The 19999-nt window shown below is 46.1% G+C and overlaps 1 protein-coding gene across 4 annotated transcripts in view; it reads left to right on the top strand.

Moving 5' to 3' along the window:
* Positions 1 to 19999, top strand: part of ADGB (androglobin) — a 633675-nt gene that overhangs the window by 573958 nt on the left and 39718 nt on the right. For all 4 annotated transcript variants that reach the window (XM_033939743.1, XM_033939744.1, XM_033939742.1 and 1 more), the window contains one exon: positions 8755 to 8906. In XM_033939743.1, the coding sequence (XP_033795634.1) occupies positions 8755 to 8906 (152 nt within the window). The remainder of the gene's footprint in view (positions 1 to 8754; positions 8907 to 19999) is intronic.

The following is a 19999-nucleotide window of genomic DNA, read 5'->3' as shown; positions in this document are numbered from 1 at the left end:
CATCCTGGGTTTCACCTGGGAGGGGCCTAAGGTTCTGATTGACTCAGATGCCTAAGGCCCTTCCCAAAGGAGGTACCTTAGGCATCTGAGCTAATCAGGGCCTTAGGCCCCTCCCCAGTACATCCCAGGATGCACCAGAAAGGGTAAGGCCAGCCATTTTGAAGAGGTGGGCCTGGTGGCTGGAGGGAGTAGGAATCCCTCCAGCCTTCCTTAATTTTGAAAGGTACTGGAGGGGGCTTTGGGTTGTTTGGGTCGGGTGTTGAGGTTTGGGGTTTTTGGGGAGGTTCGAGAGGTGTTGGGGTAGGATTTGGGGGATGTTGGTAATTGGGGGTGACCGATTCAGGGGGCCTTTGACAGAAGGGAATGGGCATCCCTCCTGCTGATCTACCTTAGGGGGTTTCAGCAGTTCCGGGGGAGGGGGGCGGCAGTAGGGAGTGAGCATTCCTCCTGACGATTTCTGGGGATTGGTGTCAGGGGCTCCTCTGCCGCAGCTGGCTGAGCTGATCATGGCAGGGGTATTTTCCCCCTGAACAGCTGAGCCGGCAGGACTCTCTGAAGCTGTGGCTTTGGGGAGTCCTGCCGGCTTAGCTGATTGGGGATTCCCTTGCCACTATTAGCTCAGCCGGCCACATCTACTTTTAGGATTTGAAATGTAGGGCAACATTTTGCAGGCCTACATTTCAGGCATCTGTTGCAGCTCTAGTGAAATGCCTAGGGCTGCTTAAACTTGCCCAAGGCCAATTCTGGGTGAAACCATGCCCATGCCCAGCCTTGGGCAAACTTAAGTGTCCCTACATGTCTCCCTAGACCCACAACAAACGCCTACAGTGTAGATGGCCTGCCTCTGGGAGCTTTTTTTTCTAAAAACATGCATCCTGATTGGTTGCCAGTCGGCGGTAGGACGCCTACATTCAGGATGTCCATTTATAGAATCAGCCCCTTTCTATATAATTTCATGACAGGATCATTAAATCCAATCTTTCTGACAAGTAAGTACCTCAATAAGCATATTTCATCAGGCAAAATAAATTACTTTTTAAATGTTTCTTAAATTGACACAAATCATTTAACTGTCAGAGATACACTGGAAGCTTGTTCCATTCTTTTGGTCCTGCACATGAAAATGTGCTTTTCCTTACACTGTCCAAATGGAGTTGCTTTTGTGTTGGTACTACCAATCCTGATTGTGCTGCTGAATGTAAAGATCTCGGTGGTACATAGGGGAAAACAGATGAAGATCAGAAAACTGCAACTGCCTCATACTGTATTACTGGAAGGCCTGCTTAATCAGCCATGTTTTCAGCTCTGATTTAAAAATTTTGTACTTTAGTTCTTGTCTTATGGAGATGGTTAAGGTAGTCCAAAAAGATGGGGCTGCAAAGAAAAAGGCCCTATGTCATGTGGATTCTACCTAGGTATTTCTAAGGCCAGGTAAAACTAGCTAGTGGTCATTTAAATTGCAAGCTGGAGAATAGGGTTTAGAAGTGTGGCAAGATATATCATCATTGCCTTGAAGGTGGGGGTTAGAATCTTGAAAATGAGAGGCTGTTCAACCAGTAACCAGTGGTGGTTTTGGAAAAGTGGGGAGACATGATCATAATTGTGGGCATGGCCTAAAAGCCTGATGGCAGTATTTTGAATGGATTGCAGTCATTTAAGCTGGATAGAGGCACAACATTGGTAGACAGTGTTATAATAATCAAGCCTGGTAATCAGGAGTGACAAAATAAGTGAATGAAAGGTGTTGTCAAAATAGCACCCCACTGAATGTAGTTGACAGTAGAAAGAAACATGATTTACAGAATTTAGAGATCTGTGTGGCAAATGTAAGCTGTGAATTAAGGATGATGTCTAAATAAAGAAAGGAATTTACTGGTTTGATGTCTGTTGCATAAATTCATTTAATGTCAGGTGTGGGAAGACCCCTCCAGTGAAAGAACAGGCTGTAGTCTTTAGCTTATTCAATACTAGTTTGTGGGTAGAGAGCTCTCATCACTTCCTCCCAACCAGTGTTTACATTACAGGAATCACCTTCAATATCTTGAAGAGTTGTTTGCTCCTCTTTCTCAGCCATGCAACCAAATTATCAGCAGTTTCCTTTATAGAATTGGTGCCCTGAAGACACCTAAATATAGGCATACAGTTATAGAATTACTCCTTTAAAGCTCTGGGTTATAAAGTGATAATTTGCAGTATGTTCTCAGATAGTAGGCATATTCTGCTGGACTATAGCCTATAGGATTAAAATGGTCTAATTTTAAGGTTTTGGAGGTATGACCATAGACTGTATATTCTTGTACAATCCCCCTTTATTCTGGGAAAGGTGGGAAGTAGTGTTCCTCGGCTAGCGCAGTTCCATGGAGGTACGCCCAGGATCGGGACTGGACTGCAACCCTTCCCTGAGTAATCTAGAGGTGTTGGAAGTCACTGACCGAGATGACCGGGCAGGTGAGGCAGTTAGAAGACTTGAAATCCAGTTTTCCAGCTTCCTGAGGCTTGAGATCTGCCTGCATGCTGTTTTAGTATTGCCTGCCATTTCTCCCTTACAGCACATAGCACAGTGCCTGCCTGCCTGCCTGGTTTAGTGATTTGGGGGGGGGTCCTAAAAAGGTTTCCAGGGGGTTTTCCCTGCATGCCCTGACCCACCCCCTCTAAAATCACAAAATCGCCAATTTTCCAGGGATCCCTGTATTTTCCCTGTGCTATTTCAGGACAAAATCGGCACCCGCAATGGCCATCTTGGATTTTTTTTCAAAACTTTTTAAAGTATATTTTTTGCACTTAGGAGCTTCGTTTTCGCTTCAAACTTCTCAGATGGCCTCCTCAGGACATGATGGCATGGATTCATGCCTCATTTGTAGCGGATGGCTGTCAGATTTGCAGCCATGTTCCATGTGCGCCGCAGCCCGCGAGGGGAACAAGGTGTACACAAATCTGGCGCTTTCCACCTCTGAAGAGGTCCTTCTTGGATCCATTGATGCAAGTACTGCGAAAATCACGCCGGGAGACCCTCAGAAGAGCAATGGTGGTGTTTTGGTGAAATGCAAGCGCAGATCTGGTGAAAAGTCTCATAAATCATCTAAACACTCTAAGTCTGAAGTGCATGGAGTGGCCCTTGCCGTGCGGGATTTTTTTCCCCTCGGATTTTGTGAATATGATGTATCGGGCATACTTGGTTAAAAAGTGCCTGCGGCCCCCCCTCAGAAGCCCCTCGGTCTGCTGGTTCTTCCCCTCCACTGGACTCCAGTCTGTCTCTGTGCTCACAGATGGAAACCCTGGAAACCAGGCGGCCGATGCCTTCCATCATGTCCGCCTCTCTTTCCATACCTCTGCTTCCTCAGAGCACCTTGGTGGCTTCCACTGATATGGCTAACCTAGCTGATCTGCACAATCAAGATTCATGTGGGTCGTGAGATCTAGCAGACCCTTCCATTCACAGATTTTTCAAGCCTAGTCATCTTGCAGATCTCATTTCAGAATTGTGGGGCTCATGGTGGCATCAATCAATATGGTTCCATGGGCCAGGGCACGGCTGCATCCCCTTCAGGAGTTATTGTTGTCCCATTGGAACCCGCAAAGGAACTCGTTATCTGCACCACTACCCTGAACGGAAGCAGCGCGCAGTGGCTAAGTTCACTGACTGTCCAAGGGCCTTCCGCTTCGGATTTCAGACTGGGTGACTCTCTCCACTGACTCGAGTCTCTCCAGTTGGGGAGCAGCCTGTATGTCTACCCCGGTTCAGGCCTGGTAGTCGCCCTCGGAGAGCAAGTGGTCGATCAATCGCCTGGAGATGAGGGCGATCCACCTCGCCTTGATACATTTCCAGAAGTATCTCCATCAACACGCTGTCTGAATGTTCTCGGACAATTCAACAGCAGTGGCCTAGGTCAACCGGCAAGGAAGCACCAGGAGTCCTCCTCTGAGCATGGAAACTCAACTACACTGCCTGGATGGAAAGCACCTAGTAGCTTTGCCAACGGCTCACGTAGTGGGCATAGAAAACATTCAAGTGGATTTTCTCAGTCAACAAATGCTGGATCCCGGAGAGCATTCGATTGCATCATGTGCCAGTTGGGTCATCGACCTCATGGTGAATACCATGAACAGGAATCTCATTGGCAAGTGGCTGGCAGCGAAGGTCTGGAGGCTATGATGCAGTCCTGGCTTCAATGCGGTCTCCTCTACATCTTTCCTCCATGGCCCATGATAGGACGAGTTCCCCGTTCCCTTCTCTCTTTTGTTTCTTGTTTCTCCTGTAGAGATTCCTGGCTGCTTGAAAACTAACTGGTGTCCAGGAAGCATGCTTCAGGGGATGAGTGCAGTGGAAGGGGCTGAATTTCTGTTAATTTAAGTTCCTACTGCTCCTGGTTAGCCAGGGAACACTACTTCCCACCTGTTCCCAGAATAAAGGGTGGATTTACAAGAAATAAGATTAGCAGATGTAAGAACTAATCTTTTGTTCCTTATGGTTACTTCTGCTTTCTGTGTGGTGTAGTGGTTAGAGCTACAATCTCAGTACTCGAGGTTGTGGATTCAACTCCACACTGTTCCTTGTAACCCTGGGTAAGTCACTTAATCCTCCACTGCCCCAGGTACATTAGATCAGAGCTTCTCAACTTCTTCAAGCCAAGTACCCACTAAGTCTAACAAATGTCTCTGCCCCAGACCCACCCAAGCTCTGTCCCAGACCCATCCAAATGCCACCCCTGACTCTACCCTCATAATAGTACTAATTGTAATGCAATTTCTTCCATTCATTTTTCATATACACACAATATAATCTTATTAATACACTAGTGTTTAAGCCCATTATAGTAATGGGTGCTAGATGTGTAGACTTTTAGCACAATGGGGCTCTGAGGCATTTCTTTCTGTCTGGTTTTCTTTCTTTCTCTCTCCCTGCCCCGCCTGTCTTTCTGTGTGTCTGTCTTTTTATCTTTCTTTCTGTCTTCCTGGCCCCCTGTCTGTCTGTCTTTATTTCTTTCTGTCTCTCTCCCTGCCCACTCTTTCTTTCTGTGTCTCTCCCAGCCAGCTGTCTGTCTGTCTTTCTTTCTGTGTCTCTCCCAGCCAGCTGTCTGTCTTTCTTTCTGTCTCTCTCCCTGTCCACTCTCTGTCGATCTTTCTGTTTCTCTCCCTGTCCCCTGTCTGTCTTTCTGTCTCTCTCCCTGTCCCCTGTCTGTCGGTCTTTCTGTCTCTCTCCCTGTCCGCTGTCTGTCTATCTCTCTGTCTGTCTCTCTCCCTGTCTGTCTTTCTTTCTGTCTCTCTCCCTACCTGCTGTCTGTCTTTCTTTCTGCCTCTCTCCCTACCTGCTGTCTGTCTGTCTTTCTGTCTCTCTCCCTGCCCGCTGTCTGTCTGTCTTTCTTTCTTTCTGTCTCTCCCCCTGCCCCCTGTCTATCTTTCTGTCTCTCTCTCTCTGCCCTCTGCCTGTCTTTCTTTCTTTCTCTCTCCCTGCCCGCTGTCTGTCTTTCTTTCTTTCTGTCTCTCTCCCTGCCCCCCTGTCTTACTGTGTGTCTTTCTGTCTCTCTCCCTGCCCACTGTTGGTCTTTCTCTCTGTCTCACTCCCTGCTCGCTTTCTTTCTGTCTGTCTCCATCCCGCTGTCTGTTTCTTTCTGTCTCTCTCCCTGCCCCCCTGTCTTTCTTATGTCTTTCCTTCTGTCTCTCTCCCTGCCCGCTGTCGGTCTTTCTCTCTGTCTCACTCCCTGCTCGCTTTCTTTCTGTCTGTCTTCATCCCGCTGTCTGTTTCTTTCTTTCTGTCTCTCTCCCTGCCCCCTGTCTTTCTGTGTGTCTGTCTATCTTTCTGTCTCTACCCCTGTCCCCTGTCTGTCTTTCTTTCTTTCTGTCTCTCTCCCTGTCCCCTGTCTGCCTTTCTTTCTTTCTGTTTCCCCTGCTCTGCAAGGATTTTATTCCTTTCCAATTGGTTGGGAGGGAGGATTCAGCTTTTTTGCGTTTTCCAGCTGGGGCAATTGCGGAGGTAGTTAGGCTGCGTCCCCGAGATGCAGGCAAGATGTCCGATCACAGCTCTCCTCCCTTTTACTTCCGGCTTCTTGGCATCCCCAGCAAGCAAACCCAGTCACAACGCCTGTTCCCCCCCCCCCTCCGTCTCTCCGCTCCTTCACATCGGGATTCTCTCCCCCCCCCCCTCGCACGCGCGCTCTCTCACTTAAACTGTGAGTTTCAGTCAACTTCGCTCTCACCGGGCCGGTCTCGTTCGCCTCTGCTCTTGGACTGTTCCAACCCCCTTTGTCACTCCCAAACGGAGGCAGTCTGTTCCCTCAGAACATGACCGTCTCTCTTCACCGGTTCAACTTTCTGACGGTCACGCCCACCTTCTGACCACGGCCGTCTCTCCTTTCCTTCACCCTCGCCCAGAAGGCAGAGCGGTGTACTGCGCATGCGGAGGCATGGAGTTTCAAGTGTGCATGTGCGCTAAGGGTTTTATTATTATTGATAATGGTAACTACAAAATTAAAAAAACACAAAACACACTGTATGCAGAGAAAATGTTAATTATCATTTATATTTGGGGGGGAGGTTTCAAAGTCTGATGACTTTAAAATATGCAATGTCAACTCAGTAACAACTATAGAAAAACAGACAAATGTAATGCAAAATATAGACAGCAAATATACATTTTCAAAACTGACACATTTCAATCACTAAATTGAAAATAAAATCATTTTTCCTACTTTTGTTGTCTGGTGATATCATGAGTTTCAGGTTGCATTTCCTTCTGACTGTGCATCCAATATTTATTTATTTATTTCTGCCTCCTGCACACTTCCTCTCCTCTGGACCTCATTCCCTTCACCACCGACATCGTTCTCTGTCTCTTCATGAGTCCAAATTTTATTCCTCTCTCCTCCACCCCTATTGGCAACATGTCTTCCTCTCTCGCTCACTACCCATCTGTCTTTCCCTCATTCCCTCCCCTATTGCAAAGGGAATGGAGAAAGAGAGAGAGATCCAGGGTGCATCTCTCCCGCCCCCTATACTATCACATCCAAAATTTCTCCCTCTGGATCTTGTGCAGCATTTTTCACCACTGCCCATCAGCCCCATGCCCATTTCTCTTTCTATCACCCCTCTCTAGCACCATGCCATATCTCTCCTGCATCCTCTTCAATCTGACCCTCTGTTTCCTCTCCACCACCATACCCAACATTTCTTCTTCTCATTCATCAATTCCCCATACATCTCTACCTCACTCCTCTCTCTATGCCCAACAATTTTCCTGCTTCTTCCTTTCCCCATGTGCACCATCTCTTTCCCTCTCACTCACACACTCCATCCCAAGTTAGTTCCCCTTCCTCCCTCCCTTCTATGTCCCATGTTCATACCCCTCCTTTCGTTCTGTTTCCCAAGTTCATGCCCCCTCCCTGAATTTGTCCCAAATTCATGTCCCTCCCATGTCCCAACACGCTCCTTTCTCCCCCCTCCTTTGTCCCACAATCATGTCCCCTCTCTCCCTTACTTGTTACAATGTGCTTGCTCGCTCCCTTCAGGACCATTCAGCTGGGCTGCTCCTTTCTGCCTGCAGCTGCATTTTTGTTGGGATGCGGGCAGTGGCTCTTACATGCCGCACATAACTGACCCACAAGCCTTCCCTCTGACGTCAGCTCTGACGTCGGAGAGAAGGCTTCCGGGTCAGCCATGTGCAGCGTGCAAAAGCCGCTGCCCACATCCTTGCAACAAGTGCAGCTGAAGGCAAGAAGGAGCAGCCCACCAGGTAGGAGGTAACTGGGATCCCCCGCTGACCTGGAAGGCTTCCCTCCAATGTCAACTCTGACATCGGAGGGAAGCCTTCCGGGTCAGCTTCGGCGGAGGTGGACATGAAGCTGGAGGGCAGGAAGGAGAGCAAGGGATCCCCAGCGGTGGTGGCTGCGGTGGCCATTAAGGAGGAAGGGGAGCAGGAGACCCATGGCTCACGCATGTTGAGAAGCTCTGCATTAGATAGAGTGTGAGCTCACCGGGACAGACAGGGAAAATTCTTGAAGTACCTGTATGTAAACAACTTTGAGTGTGGTTGTAAAATTACAAAAAAAAGTGGTATACAAGTCCCTTTCCCTTCTGATTTGTCTTCTTACAATCTATTTCTTTTTTTGGGGGGAGGGGGTATTTTTTTATGGGGTGCAAGGAGGAAGGGTTCCATTTAGAATTCTTTTATTTGATAAATTTGATGAGCTGTTTGTGATCTGCAGTTACGATATTAATCTGGATCCATGACACAATATTAATGTTTACTTGTTTTAAGATTTGTGTTTTATGTAAAGCTACATTTGCATCTTTTAAATATGAATTTTAAGACCTTTTGTATGTCTTTTAACATGTTTTAAGATTATGTATGTACACTTTGTTAACAGTTTAGTTGTAAACAGTATAGAAATTTCTAAAATAAATAATCATCTTAGAATAAAGAATGCTTATCTGTAAATTGAGCATACTATACATAGGTTATTTACTTTGTTATATAGTACTACAGATATAGCATAATTGTAGTACATCAAGGTTGAAAGAGGGTTAAACAAGTAAGTATTGAGAGGAGGGGCTCAGTATTTTGTTTGGGTTTTTTGCATTTATGCTGTACTATAACTGCATTGCATATTTATGGTACTGCACATGTTATAACTACTAACTTATTGCTTCTTTATTCCCATCTGGCTCAACACAATTTCCTTCACAATGTGCCTTTGTTGGGATGACCTTTGATCTTTTCACTGGTTACGTTCCATGCAACCTTAATTATGCTATGTGTAGTGTTTGGTGACAAACTCGTTCAGGAGAGTGCATCTGGTGAAGGTCAAAAATCTGCAGGCACCCCTAAGATTTCTCGAAAAGGAAGAATAAGTAGAGAAAGTAAAGAAAGTAAAGAAAAAGACAAACAGTTAGCTTCCAGACCTGGATCTCAGGTAAGGGTAACTTCCTTTCATCTGGAGCGAAAATTACCATACCAAATTAATAACTATGAAATGATATTCTGTAATTGTTATTTTTCAGCCAATCAAGAATATGATAGTTGGCATTTCCAGTGAATTGTACAAGATAGATATTTTCTCTATTGCTTTGCATGTGTTACAGAAAACAGTTACTCGTATATAAAAATTACTGTGAAAACCATCCAGAGTCACTAAAAATGTGGATTTTATTTATTTATTTAAGCTTTCTGGATTGCCTTACCAATCAAGATTGCTCTCGACAAGTCACAATATAAAATATAATTAAATATGTGGAGAGGCATAATCAAGTCTGATTTGGATGTAGGGCCCTAGTTGCCCAAAGTTGGCAGGGCACAAATGTCTATTCTTGAAAAATATATCTAAAGTATATTTTTTTTCAAAAATTGTCCATCCATACGTCCAGGCGTTTGATTGTCCAGATTGTCACTACGTCTATCTTTATAACACATTCTCATCCAAATATTCATCCAAGTCCCAAACTCCCAGAACAAGACCTTTTGGATGTGGGAGGGACCAGCAATGTGATGGACTGGCCACCCAGACATGGCAACAGAGCAGTGGGGCACCCTACAAGGCACTGCTGTGAACTTTACAAAAAGGGTGCCACATAAATATCTCACCATAACCCCCATATAAGTCATATTAAACCCCACAAAAAGCACCCCCAAACCCACTATAACCACCTGTCTACAACCCCAATAGCTCTTATGGCTGCAGGTGGCACCTATTTGGCAGTACAGTAGGGTTTTGGGGGGGTTTGGTGGGCTAACTCCAAGTATTACTTAATACTAGTGATTCTCAATCTAGAGCTGTGGGCACAGGTATATATAAGTCTAATGTAGATTCTGGAATTCCTTCTAGATGGTTTTGATAAGACATCTGGTAATGTCTCTTTGGGAACTTAATTTGGCATCAGCTTCAATGCAATGAACCTTTATAGGATGCCACCTTAAAGACAATTTTTCTGTTAGTGATCTGTTCAACAAGAAGGTTATTAGAATTGCATAATTTTTTTTATAAATTGTCAGAGGAACACTTACAGCAGTGTTTCTGAACCCGAGGTACATGTATCCTAGGGGGTAAGTGGGCCGCCTGTTGGGGGTACGCAGGCAGGCCGCCACCCGGGATCTCTCCCTGCCTGTCCCCTCCCCCCCAGCTGAAGCCACCACTGCCACTGATTCCTCCCTGCCACCTCACACACTCCAACCCCCCGCTGCAACCGCCACTGCCACCCAACACACTCGCTGCTTGGCTGGCCCGGAACCTTCTCTCCAACATCAGAATTGACATTGGGGGGAAGGCTTATGGCTGGTTGTGCGCAATCGCCGCACACGCCTGGACCGTCCGTGCCCGGAGTTGCGGCAGGGGATGGATGGATGGAGCATGTTGTGTGGCAGCAGTGGTGGGGGATGGGATGGAGCTTGTTGGGTGGCAGGGAGGAATCAGCAGTAGTGGCATCTTCAGCGGGGAGTAGGCAGGCTTCAGCACGGGTCGGCTTCAGGGAGGGAGGAAGGGTGTGTGTGGGCGGTGCAACTTAATTTTGGATTAAAGGCTGGAAGGCAGTGAGGGGGAGGGGCATGAACATGGGACACAGAAGGGAAGGAGGAAGGGGGCACTAACTTGGGACAGGAGGGAGGGAATAGAAAGGGAGAATTGGGCATCGGTGTGTGAGTGAGAGGGACAGGAAGAAAGAGGAAAATTTGGCATAGAGAGAAAGAGGAGAGAAGTAGAGATGCATGGGGAGAGAAAGATGAGACTAGAAATGTTTGATATGGTGGTAGAGAGGGAACAGAGGGATAGATTGAAGGGGATGCAAGGGGGAGGAATGTTGGGCATAGTGATGGAGGGAGAGATGTGGCATGGTGTTGGAGAGGGGTGATAGAAGGAGAAATGGGCATGGGGCTGGTGGGCAGTGGTGAAAAATGCTGCACATGATCTGAGGAATGAGAGAGTGGGAAATGTTGGATGTGGCAGTATAGGGGTAGGAGAGATGCCTGGATCTCTCAAGACAGATGGACAGAGAAAGAGAGAGAGAGAGAGAGAGACATGTTGTCAATAGGGGTGGAGGAGAGAGGAAATATTGGATACACAGTCAGAAGGAAGTGCAACCAGAGACTCATGAAATCACCAGACAACAAAGGTAGGAAAAATGATTTACAACAAAGGTAGGAAAAATGATTTTATTTTCAATTTAGTGATCAAAATGTGTCAGTTTTGAGAATTTATATCTGCTGTCTATATTTTGCACTATATTTGTCTATTTTTCTATAGTTGTTACTGCATATTTTAAAGTCATCTGCCTTGACCTCTGAAAAAAAACCTGAATATCAATGATAATTAACATTTTCTCTGCGTACAGTGTGCTTTGTGTTTTTTTGTAGTTACCATTATGTATTAATAAGATTAAATTGTGTGTATATGAAAAATGGATGGAAGAAATTGTGTTACAATTAGTACTATTATTATGCGGGGTGGAGTCAGGAGCGAAGTTTGGGTGGGTGTACTCAGTTGGTATTTGTTAGGCAAAGGGGTACTTGGCTTGAAAAGGTTGAGTCTTCGACACTACTGGGACGTTGAGCGTAGGGTACAGGAGGGGCCTGGGTCAAGGGGCAGTTGGATACACTTTTTTCGGCCACACCAGCACCAGCTGACCCTCCATTCCACTGGTATCGCTTACTGAAATCCTCTATCTCCCTATCTGTGCTTACACCTTTAAGGTCCAAATGGGAACAGGATCTTGGGCACAGTCTTTCCAAGCCGCAATTTCTGGCTTGTTTCCAGACCCTCTACTCCACTAAATCTGCACATTTTCAGGAGTTCCAGGTTAAGATCCTCCACCGAGCCTATTTCATCAAACAGAGAGGGTCGCGTTTGGGGCTCTGGGACAGCGACCTTTGTGTTAAGTGCAATTGTCAGGCTGGTACTTATATTCCTTCCTTCCTAGAGTGCTCCAAACTGAGCATTGGAGGGAAGTACTCCCCCTCTTGGAGAGCGCTGTGCATCGTACAGTTGAGTGGGATTATGGGTTCCTTTTGCTGGGTTTGCAGGCCTCCTTCCAGGATCAGGGCTTTACCATTTCCCAATGTCGTTTCTTTTATAATGTTATCCTTCTCGTTAAGAAATTGATTTTGACTTACTGGATGTCAAAGGACCCACCTCCGGTGAGTCAGTGGAGGAGTAGACTTCGGGAGTTAGCCCAGTTTGAGATTCAGTCTTATGCCAGGTCTCCGCATCTGGCTAAGCAGCACTATGTTATTCTGTGGGAGAGCTTGTGGGATTTGGGGGGGGGGGGTGATTTCACACCTTCTTTATCTCTGCCAGTTACTAGTTTTCCAGTGGGCCTGTAGTTTCCTTGGTACCCTGGGGTTGGGGGAATGGAGGAGGGAGTTCTGGTGTGTCTGAGGGTATATGAATTCTGTTGTTTGGAGCGGCTGAGGCAGTGTGTTTGGGTGGCGAGTGATGTAGATGGTTGTTTTTTGGGACACTTATTTCAAAATGGTGGAAGGCCACTGTACTTGCTGTTTTGATATTTTGCACTTGCCTGTCCGTTTGGGCTCCTCTTACCAAACGGAGCCCTGCTCTTTTCTGTTTTTTTGTACCTACGGGATCCTGGTTGGGTTCAGTTGGGGGAATTGCTAATCTTGTTGCCTATTTCTTGTATATGGACTTTTTCACATTTCTGCTGTTGAGTTTGTATTCTGCCTGGTTGTGACCTTTTTTCACTTTCAATAAAAATATATTTTTTAAAAAAAAAGGTTGAGTCAGGGGGCAGATGTAGAGAGAAGTAGATTGGCACAGGTTCCTGCACAAACCAGTCCCAGTACATAACCTAGGGTGCTACAGGAAAAGAAAACACCACTTAAAAGCAGTTCTCAATCTGGGTCTAAGTTTCCAAAATCTTGTTTATTGTTTCCTAGCATACAGACTAAAGTTTTAAAAGCAGAACTACAAATCCCAGCTAGGCTAGAGCCGGCCAAATGTAAACCCAGAACTGAAACAGTTTCAGCCAACTCTAGGCAACGAACCGGTTCAAACCAGTCCAGCAAACAGAAGAGCACAGAGACAATCAGGGCTAAAAACACACCTGCACTCAGGTCTAATTGCCCAACTGCAGGGAGCAAAAAGGGTGGATCCTTTAGCAGCAAGAGAGAGCAGCCATAGAACTGGAAATCACTCAGCCAGACTGAGGAGTTCAGGACTCCTAAAGCAGTTTCGAGGCGCAGCATGGTTAAGGTGACCATACGTCCCGTTTTGAACGGGACCGTCTCGTTTTTGGTTCCCCTGTCCCGTTGTCCCCACACACAGCTTAGGGATGCCGAAATGTCCGATTTTCAGGGACAGCGTCCCGAAGCTGTGCGTGGGGACAATGAGACAGGCGATCACTTCCTGTCCCTCCCTGCCGCACAAAAAAAAGCCTCCCTCCAGCGCCCGATTTAAACCCCCTCCCCCCCCGGTCCTCCGCCACTGTTGCTCTCCTTACTTCCCTGCTGCTAATCGCCGCACAGAAGCCTTCTTCCCAACATCAATTCTGACGTCGGAGAGGACGTTCCAGGCCAGCCAGGGAGCGATTGGCTGGCCCGGAACGTCCTCTCCGACATCAGAATTGACGTGGGGAAGAAGGCTTCTGGGCGACAATTAGCAGCAGGGAGGTAAGGAGAGCACCAGCAGCGGCGGACCGGGGTGGGGAGGGAAGGAAGGAGGGAGGCTTTTTTTTTGCGTGGCAGGGAGGGAGGTAGGTAGGCAGGCAGGCTGGCTTTGGCGGTGTGGGTGGGACAAAGTCTGGAAGGCAGTGAGGGAAACTAGGGAAGGAAGTACTGGGGGCACTAAGGACACAAGAAGGGGAACTAAGGACATAGGAAGGAGGCACTGGGGGGCACTAGGCAGGAAGGAGGGAGGGAATAGAAAGGGACAATTGTTGGGCCTGAGTTCAGAAAGAATGAATACACAGTCAGAAGTAAATGCAACCAGAGACTCATGAAATCACCAGACAGCAAAAGTAGGAAAAATGATTTTATTTTCAATTTAGTGATCAAAATGTGTCAGTTTTGAGAATTTATATCTGCTGTCTATATTTTGCGCTATATTTGTCTAAAATATGCAATGTCACCTCAGTAACTATAGAAAAATAAAGTCATCTGCCTTGACATCTTTTAAACCCCCCAAATATAAATGATAATTAACATTTTCTCTGTGTATAGTGTGCTTTATAGTTTTTTAAAATTTTATGGTTACCATTATGAATTAATAAGATATTATGTGTACATGAAAAATGAATGGAAGAAATTGGGGGTGGGATTGGGGCGGGGCTAGGGTGGATTGGGGTGGGGTGGGACTGACAATTAATAGATGTCCCCTTTTGATGAAAAAAATAAATGGTCATATTAAGCATGGTACACCACATTATGAGGACCAGGTAGAAACCCAAGATTGGGAGAATCTGGGTGACACCATATCTGTGTTCTGAAGATATGGAAATTGAGGAGAGTCTGAGTACCTGTAATGAGGGTGGTGTTTATTCAGTGGCCCCAGACCTTGAGGAGATGAACATGACTTAAACCAGTTAAAAGTGGGTGGCTGACAAAAAAAAAATGCTGTTTGTTTTTGCATCAAATTTGAAAGCAGAATGCAAACAGGTTTTAAAGTGATAACTGTTTGTTAAAGGAAGTAGCATTGCAATAAAGGAAAGGCAAGAAGCTTGTTTATTTATTGATTCAATTTTCTATACTATTCTCCCAGGGGAGCTCAGAATGGTTTACATGAATTTATTTAGGTACTCAAGCATTTTTCCATGTCTGTTCCGGCGGGCTCACAATCTATCTAATGTACCTGGGGTAATGGGGTGATTAGGTGACTTGCCCAGGGTCACAAGGTACCCCTTGGGTTTGAATCCACAACCTCGGGGTGCTGAGGCTGTAGCTTTAACCACTACACCACACATTTGCTAACACCAAAGAAAAACTATTTTTGAGAATTTGTTTTAAGAAGTTCCTGAATGCCACGCTTGCTGTGTGAAAATCTCTGCAATTGGAAATTCACTGGAGAGAAAAGTTAAAATCAGTTGGGATATTCTTTTTGGGAAGCAAAAAATTTCTTCAGTGGTAATACTGCGGGAGAATGTAAAAGCAGTGCTGGAAGTTTGGGGGAATTGTCTTACAATATTTTCAAGTACTGAAGTAGTATGCTGGTCTGGTGCAGCTAAATAAAGCCAGACTGAAGCAAGCAGGAAGGCAGGAAAACACCAAATAATAAAAGAATATTTATTTCTGTGTGGTGTTTGGTACTTGAAAAAAAGTTCAGGATTGAAGTGAATTAACTTTACTTACCTGAGGGGAAAAGTCCCTGTTTTTTTATTTGTTTTTGCTTACTGAATGATTCTCTGCTGAATTTTTGAAATATATATGGGGAAAGACCAAATATAAGGAACATTTGGAGTTTATCAAGAGTGGATTTGTTTTTCTTGACCTTTTGCAGTATAACCATTCTACCAACTCCCTTGTCTTCACTCAGTCAGGGTTATGTGGCCTTGGACCTGGCCACTAACAGTGTGACCACGCCCGGTCACAATATCTAGTTTTTTAAGAGGAGAAAGTGTTTTTTAGGTCAGTCCTTCCTAAAATTGTTATTCCATTCCACCTCAATTCATCAGTTGCCTTATCGGTATTCAGACAGTCTGATGATAGTGATCATAGCAGTTATCATAAGTTAAATGGCCAAAAGTCTCACTAATGTTACTTGTAGTCAGATTATTTTTTCTCTTTGGTTGTCCTAGGAAAAATGTAGCCTTGAAAGCTACAGTGGCTCACTGGATTATAGAAGTGATTGCTTTGGCCAGTGGCATACCAGGGGGGGGGGGGAGGTCCGCCCCAGGTGCAGCCTTAGTGGGGGTGCACAGCCAGCCCGGTCCCTATCACACTCCCTCCCTCCTTACTGCCGCTCTCCTTACTGTCACCGCCGAGTTGAATCAGCTCCCTTTCTCCCTCCCTGTTCCTTACCTTTGTGGCACTTTCACCTCCTCCCCACAACAGGCCCAGTCCGACAAACCTCCCTGCCCTGTGGCCGGCGATGTCTAAACTGCCTTCTTACAGCAGCTGCAGCGTTGAAGCTACGTGTGGCTGCCGTAAAGGTCATCTCTGACGCAACCAGAAGTTGCATCAGAGACGACCTTTACAGTAGTAATATGCAACTACAACGCTCTGGCTGCTGTAAGAAGGCAGTTTAGACATTGCCAGCCACAGAGCAGGGAGGTTTGTTGGACCAGGCCTGTGGGGGGGGGGGGGTGAAAGCGCCATGAAGGTAAGGGGCAGGGAGGGAGAAAAGGAGGAAAGGTGGGGTGGAAAGGAAAAGACGCTGAAGGAGGGAGAAGGACACTGAAAGCACATGGGGAAGACAGACGAGGAGAAGGACGCTGAAGGGAAATGAGGAAGAGAGAGTGGGGAGAAGACACTGAAGGGAAATGGGGAAGACAGAGTGGGGAGAAGACACTGAAGGGAAATGGGGATGACAGAGTGGGGAGAAGATGCTGAAGAAAAATGGGGAACAGAGAGTGGGGAGAAGATGCTGGAAGAGAAGAAGACAGAGATGCCAGACTATAGGGGGGAGAGGAGGGAAGAAGATGGGTGCCAGACCAATTTGGAAGGGGGGAGAAAGGGAGAGGCACAGTAACAGAGCAAATGGAAGATGCAGAGAGAAGAGAGACAGTGGATGAAAGGAATTGAATGAGAAGATGAGGAAAGCAGAAACCAGACAACAAAGGTAGAAAAAAAATTATATTTCTTTTTCTTTTTTTTTTACTTCAGGATAAAGTAGTATATTAGTTGTATTGATAAAAATTTATAAACAAAGCCCTGCCAGCTGAACATCTCTTTCTCCAGTTCAGCATCCAGAACTTTGATTTATAAGGAAGGAATAAGCTAAATATTGCAGTACAGAGGCTTGTATGGATGCTGCGGGGGTGGTGAAGGGAATGGCGGTGACGGGGTGGTGAAGGGGACAGTGAAGTGACGGGGACAGATTTTTTTCCCCGTGTCATTCTCTAGTGCTCACGTCAAAAGCTTCCCTCTGATTCAGCTTCCCGTTTCCGCTTTTGACTGAGCACAGCGTTGCCGATCTGAAGTTCTGTTGATGCCAGGGGTAGAAGGAGGCCCGTTGCCGATCTTAAGTGTCATCGTGTGGGGGGGGGGGCCGTTGCTGATCTTGTTGCCAAAATCGGAAAGGTGAGGAAGGAAGAAAGATGGGCCTGTGGTGGATGGAGAGATTGAGAGAAGGAGTAGATGATGGAAGTGGGGAGAGAGAAGAGGGCAGATGATGGAAGTGGGGAGAAGGGAGAGCAAATGCTGAATGGAAGTGGAGAAAGAGAACACATACTGGATGGAAGGAGGGATAAAAAAAAAGGACATATGCTGGATGAGGGAAGAAGATAGAGTTAGTGAGATAGTGGAGGGGTGAAGGAAAGAGGTGGCATGCTGTGGGTAGATATAGTGAAAAGAGGGAAACTGAGGACAGCATAGTAAGAAATAATTTAATTTAGACGGAGGCAGAAAATAAAGAAGGAAGACCAGAGAAGGAAAGGGAAGAGAGAGAGATGCCAGAGAATGGGGAAGGAGACAGAGATATCAGATCTGAGCGGAGGAAATGAGAAGAGAGAGATACTAAAAACCACAGGGGGGAGGGAAAGAGAAATGAAAGAAGAAAGATGCCAGACCATGAGGGAACAGAGGGAAGATGATGGATGCCAGACCAAAAGGGGGGGTCTAGAGGAAAGATAGCAGGGGGAGACAGACAGTTTCTGGAAGGGGCAGACAGTGGATGGAATGGGCAGATGCTGGATTGAAGAGACAGGGTAGACGCTGGAAGGAAAAGAGTGAAAAGAAGATAAAAGCAGAAACCAGAGACAACAAAAAGTAGAAAAAAATCATTTTATTTCTATTTTGTCATTAGAATATATCATATTTGAAATATATATCCTGCTAGAGACATAACTGGGGACTGCAAAGCCCAGGCAGTGCTTCTTTAGCTTCTAGCTGGCTTAGGGCTCTCTCGGACCAGGGAGCAGTTGCCCTAGTTGCACTCCCCTAACACTATTCCTGTCATGTGTGACTGCAGTATTCTGTTAGCATGATATTTCATCTATAATAATTTGGCTTGTTCAGTTTTCTTGATAGTAGAGGGGATATATGTGAAGGGGAGGGGAGACAGGGGTTTTGTTGGTCCTTGCTCTGTATATTTATATTTATAAAATGACAATTGTACAGAATATTGTTTTTTTTATACTTTAATAAAATATGTTCAATATAAAATCATAACTGAGATTTGTGCGGATGGGATCAGATGGTTTGCGGGAACTGAGCTTGCGGAGACAGGGCGGAAATGTGTTTTTTAAATTTCAGTCTTAGTAGTTTGCTGGTCCACAAAATAATTCTTTTATTTCTGCCGGTCCAGAGGTGTAAAAAGGTTGAAAAACACTGCTCTAGAGCAGAGTCGGCAGCTGCGCTGAGGTGCAGGAAGGTCCCCCGATGACTCGTCTGCCGTCTTTGCTCCGGATGAAGTAAGTTATGATGGAGGGGTGGACCCGGCAGAAGCTGTCATCGCGGGTCCTTGCCGCAACTCCCTGCGTCTGCCAGGTCAACCCCCTCCGACGTAACTTACTTCTTCCAGAGCAAAGCCTGGAGTCATCGCGGGACCTTCCAGCACGTGGTTCCCGACTCTGCTCCAGAGCTAGTACGTCGGAGTGGGGTGTACCGGCAGCCAGCAGCTGCAGTCATCGCAAGAAAGGAGCAGGACTGCTGGAATGAAAGAGTGCTGCAGGGAAAGAAAGGGGGCAGGGTGGTATGGAAGGGTGGTGCTGATGGAATTGATGTACAGGGAAAGGGGAGAGAGATATAAGGGGGAAGGATACTGGATGGAATTGGATCGGAGGAAAAGAAAGGGGGCAGATGCTGATTGAAGAGGGGTGGATGAAGAGAGAAAGGGCAGACATTGGATGGTAGTGTGGTGGGTAGAGGGGGAGCCTATGCTGGATGGAAGTGCAGATGGGAGAGATAAGGGAGCAAATGCAGGAAGGAAATGGGAGGAGAGAAAGAGGGGAGCAGACGATGGAAGTGGACAGAGAGAGGAGAAGGTACTAGATGGAAGGGGTAGAGAAAGAGGGCACATGATGGAAGGAGGGGATAAATAAAAGGAGGGCACATGATGGGGGAAAAAGATTAAGTTAGGGAAATACTGGAGGGGATGAGGGAAAGAGGTGGTGAGCTGTAAGTAGACAGTAAAAAAGGAAATTGATGAGAGGGTAGTAAGAACGTAATCTAGATGGATGCAGAAAATAAATTGAAAAGGAAAATGAGGGAAGAAAGAGATTGCAGAAGAGAGGTGTGGGAGAGGGAAGGAGAGGAGAGAGATGCCAGACCAATGGGGGTGAAAGGAGAGATGGAAGGGGGAGGCATACAGTTTCTGGAAGGGGCATAGAAGGAGAGAAGATGCCATATAGGGGCAGAGAGATGGCAGACAGTGGATGGAAGGAAGAGAGTAACAAGAAGATGAGGAAAGCAGAAACCAGAGGAGACAAAGGTAGAACAAAAATTTTCTATTTATTTATTGCTTTAGGAGACATGTGTCACTGTTTCTGTGGTGTTGCATTGTATGCAGAGTCCAGCTTCTTGCTGGTTCAATTTAACCTTTGTCTATGTATTTTTATTTTACCCCCCCCCCCTTTTACAAAACTGTGGAGCGTTTTTTAGTGCCAGCCATGGTGGTAGCAGCTCTGATGCTCAGAATTCCATGAGCATCAGAGCTGTTACTACCATGGCTAAAATCCACACTACAGTTTTGTGAAAGGGGGAGGGGTTAGTTTGTGATGACATATTCCATACCAGGTGAAGGTGTTTTCTGTGTTCTGTGTGTTCGAAAGACATGGTTTTCTGTTAGGATTGACGGTGTAGAATTGATCTGTATTAGCCTGGCTTGTTTAGTTTTACAATGGGTGTATTGCTGTTATACTGCTTACTGCAGTATGTAAGATGCTGCCTTTTCTTAGGTACTCATGTGTGATG

The sequence above is a fragment of the Geotrypetes seraphini genome, chromosome 3 (assembly GCF_902459505.1).
Source record: "Geotrypetes seraphini chromosome 3, aGeoSer1.1, whole genome shotgun sequence".
Taxonomy (NCBI): domain Eukaryota; kingdom Metazoa; phylum Chordata; class Amphibia; order Gymnophiona; family Dermophiidae; genus Geotrypetes; species Geotrypetes seraphini.
This window is presented reverse-complemented; position numbering and strand designations above follow the sequence as displayed.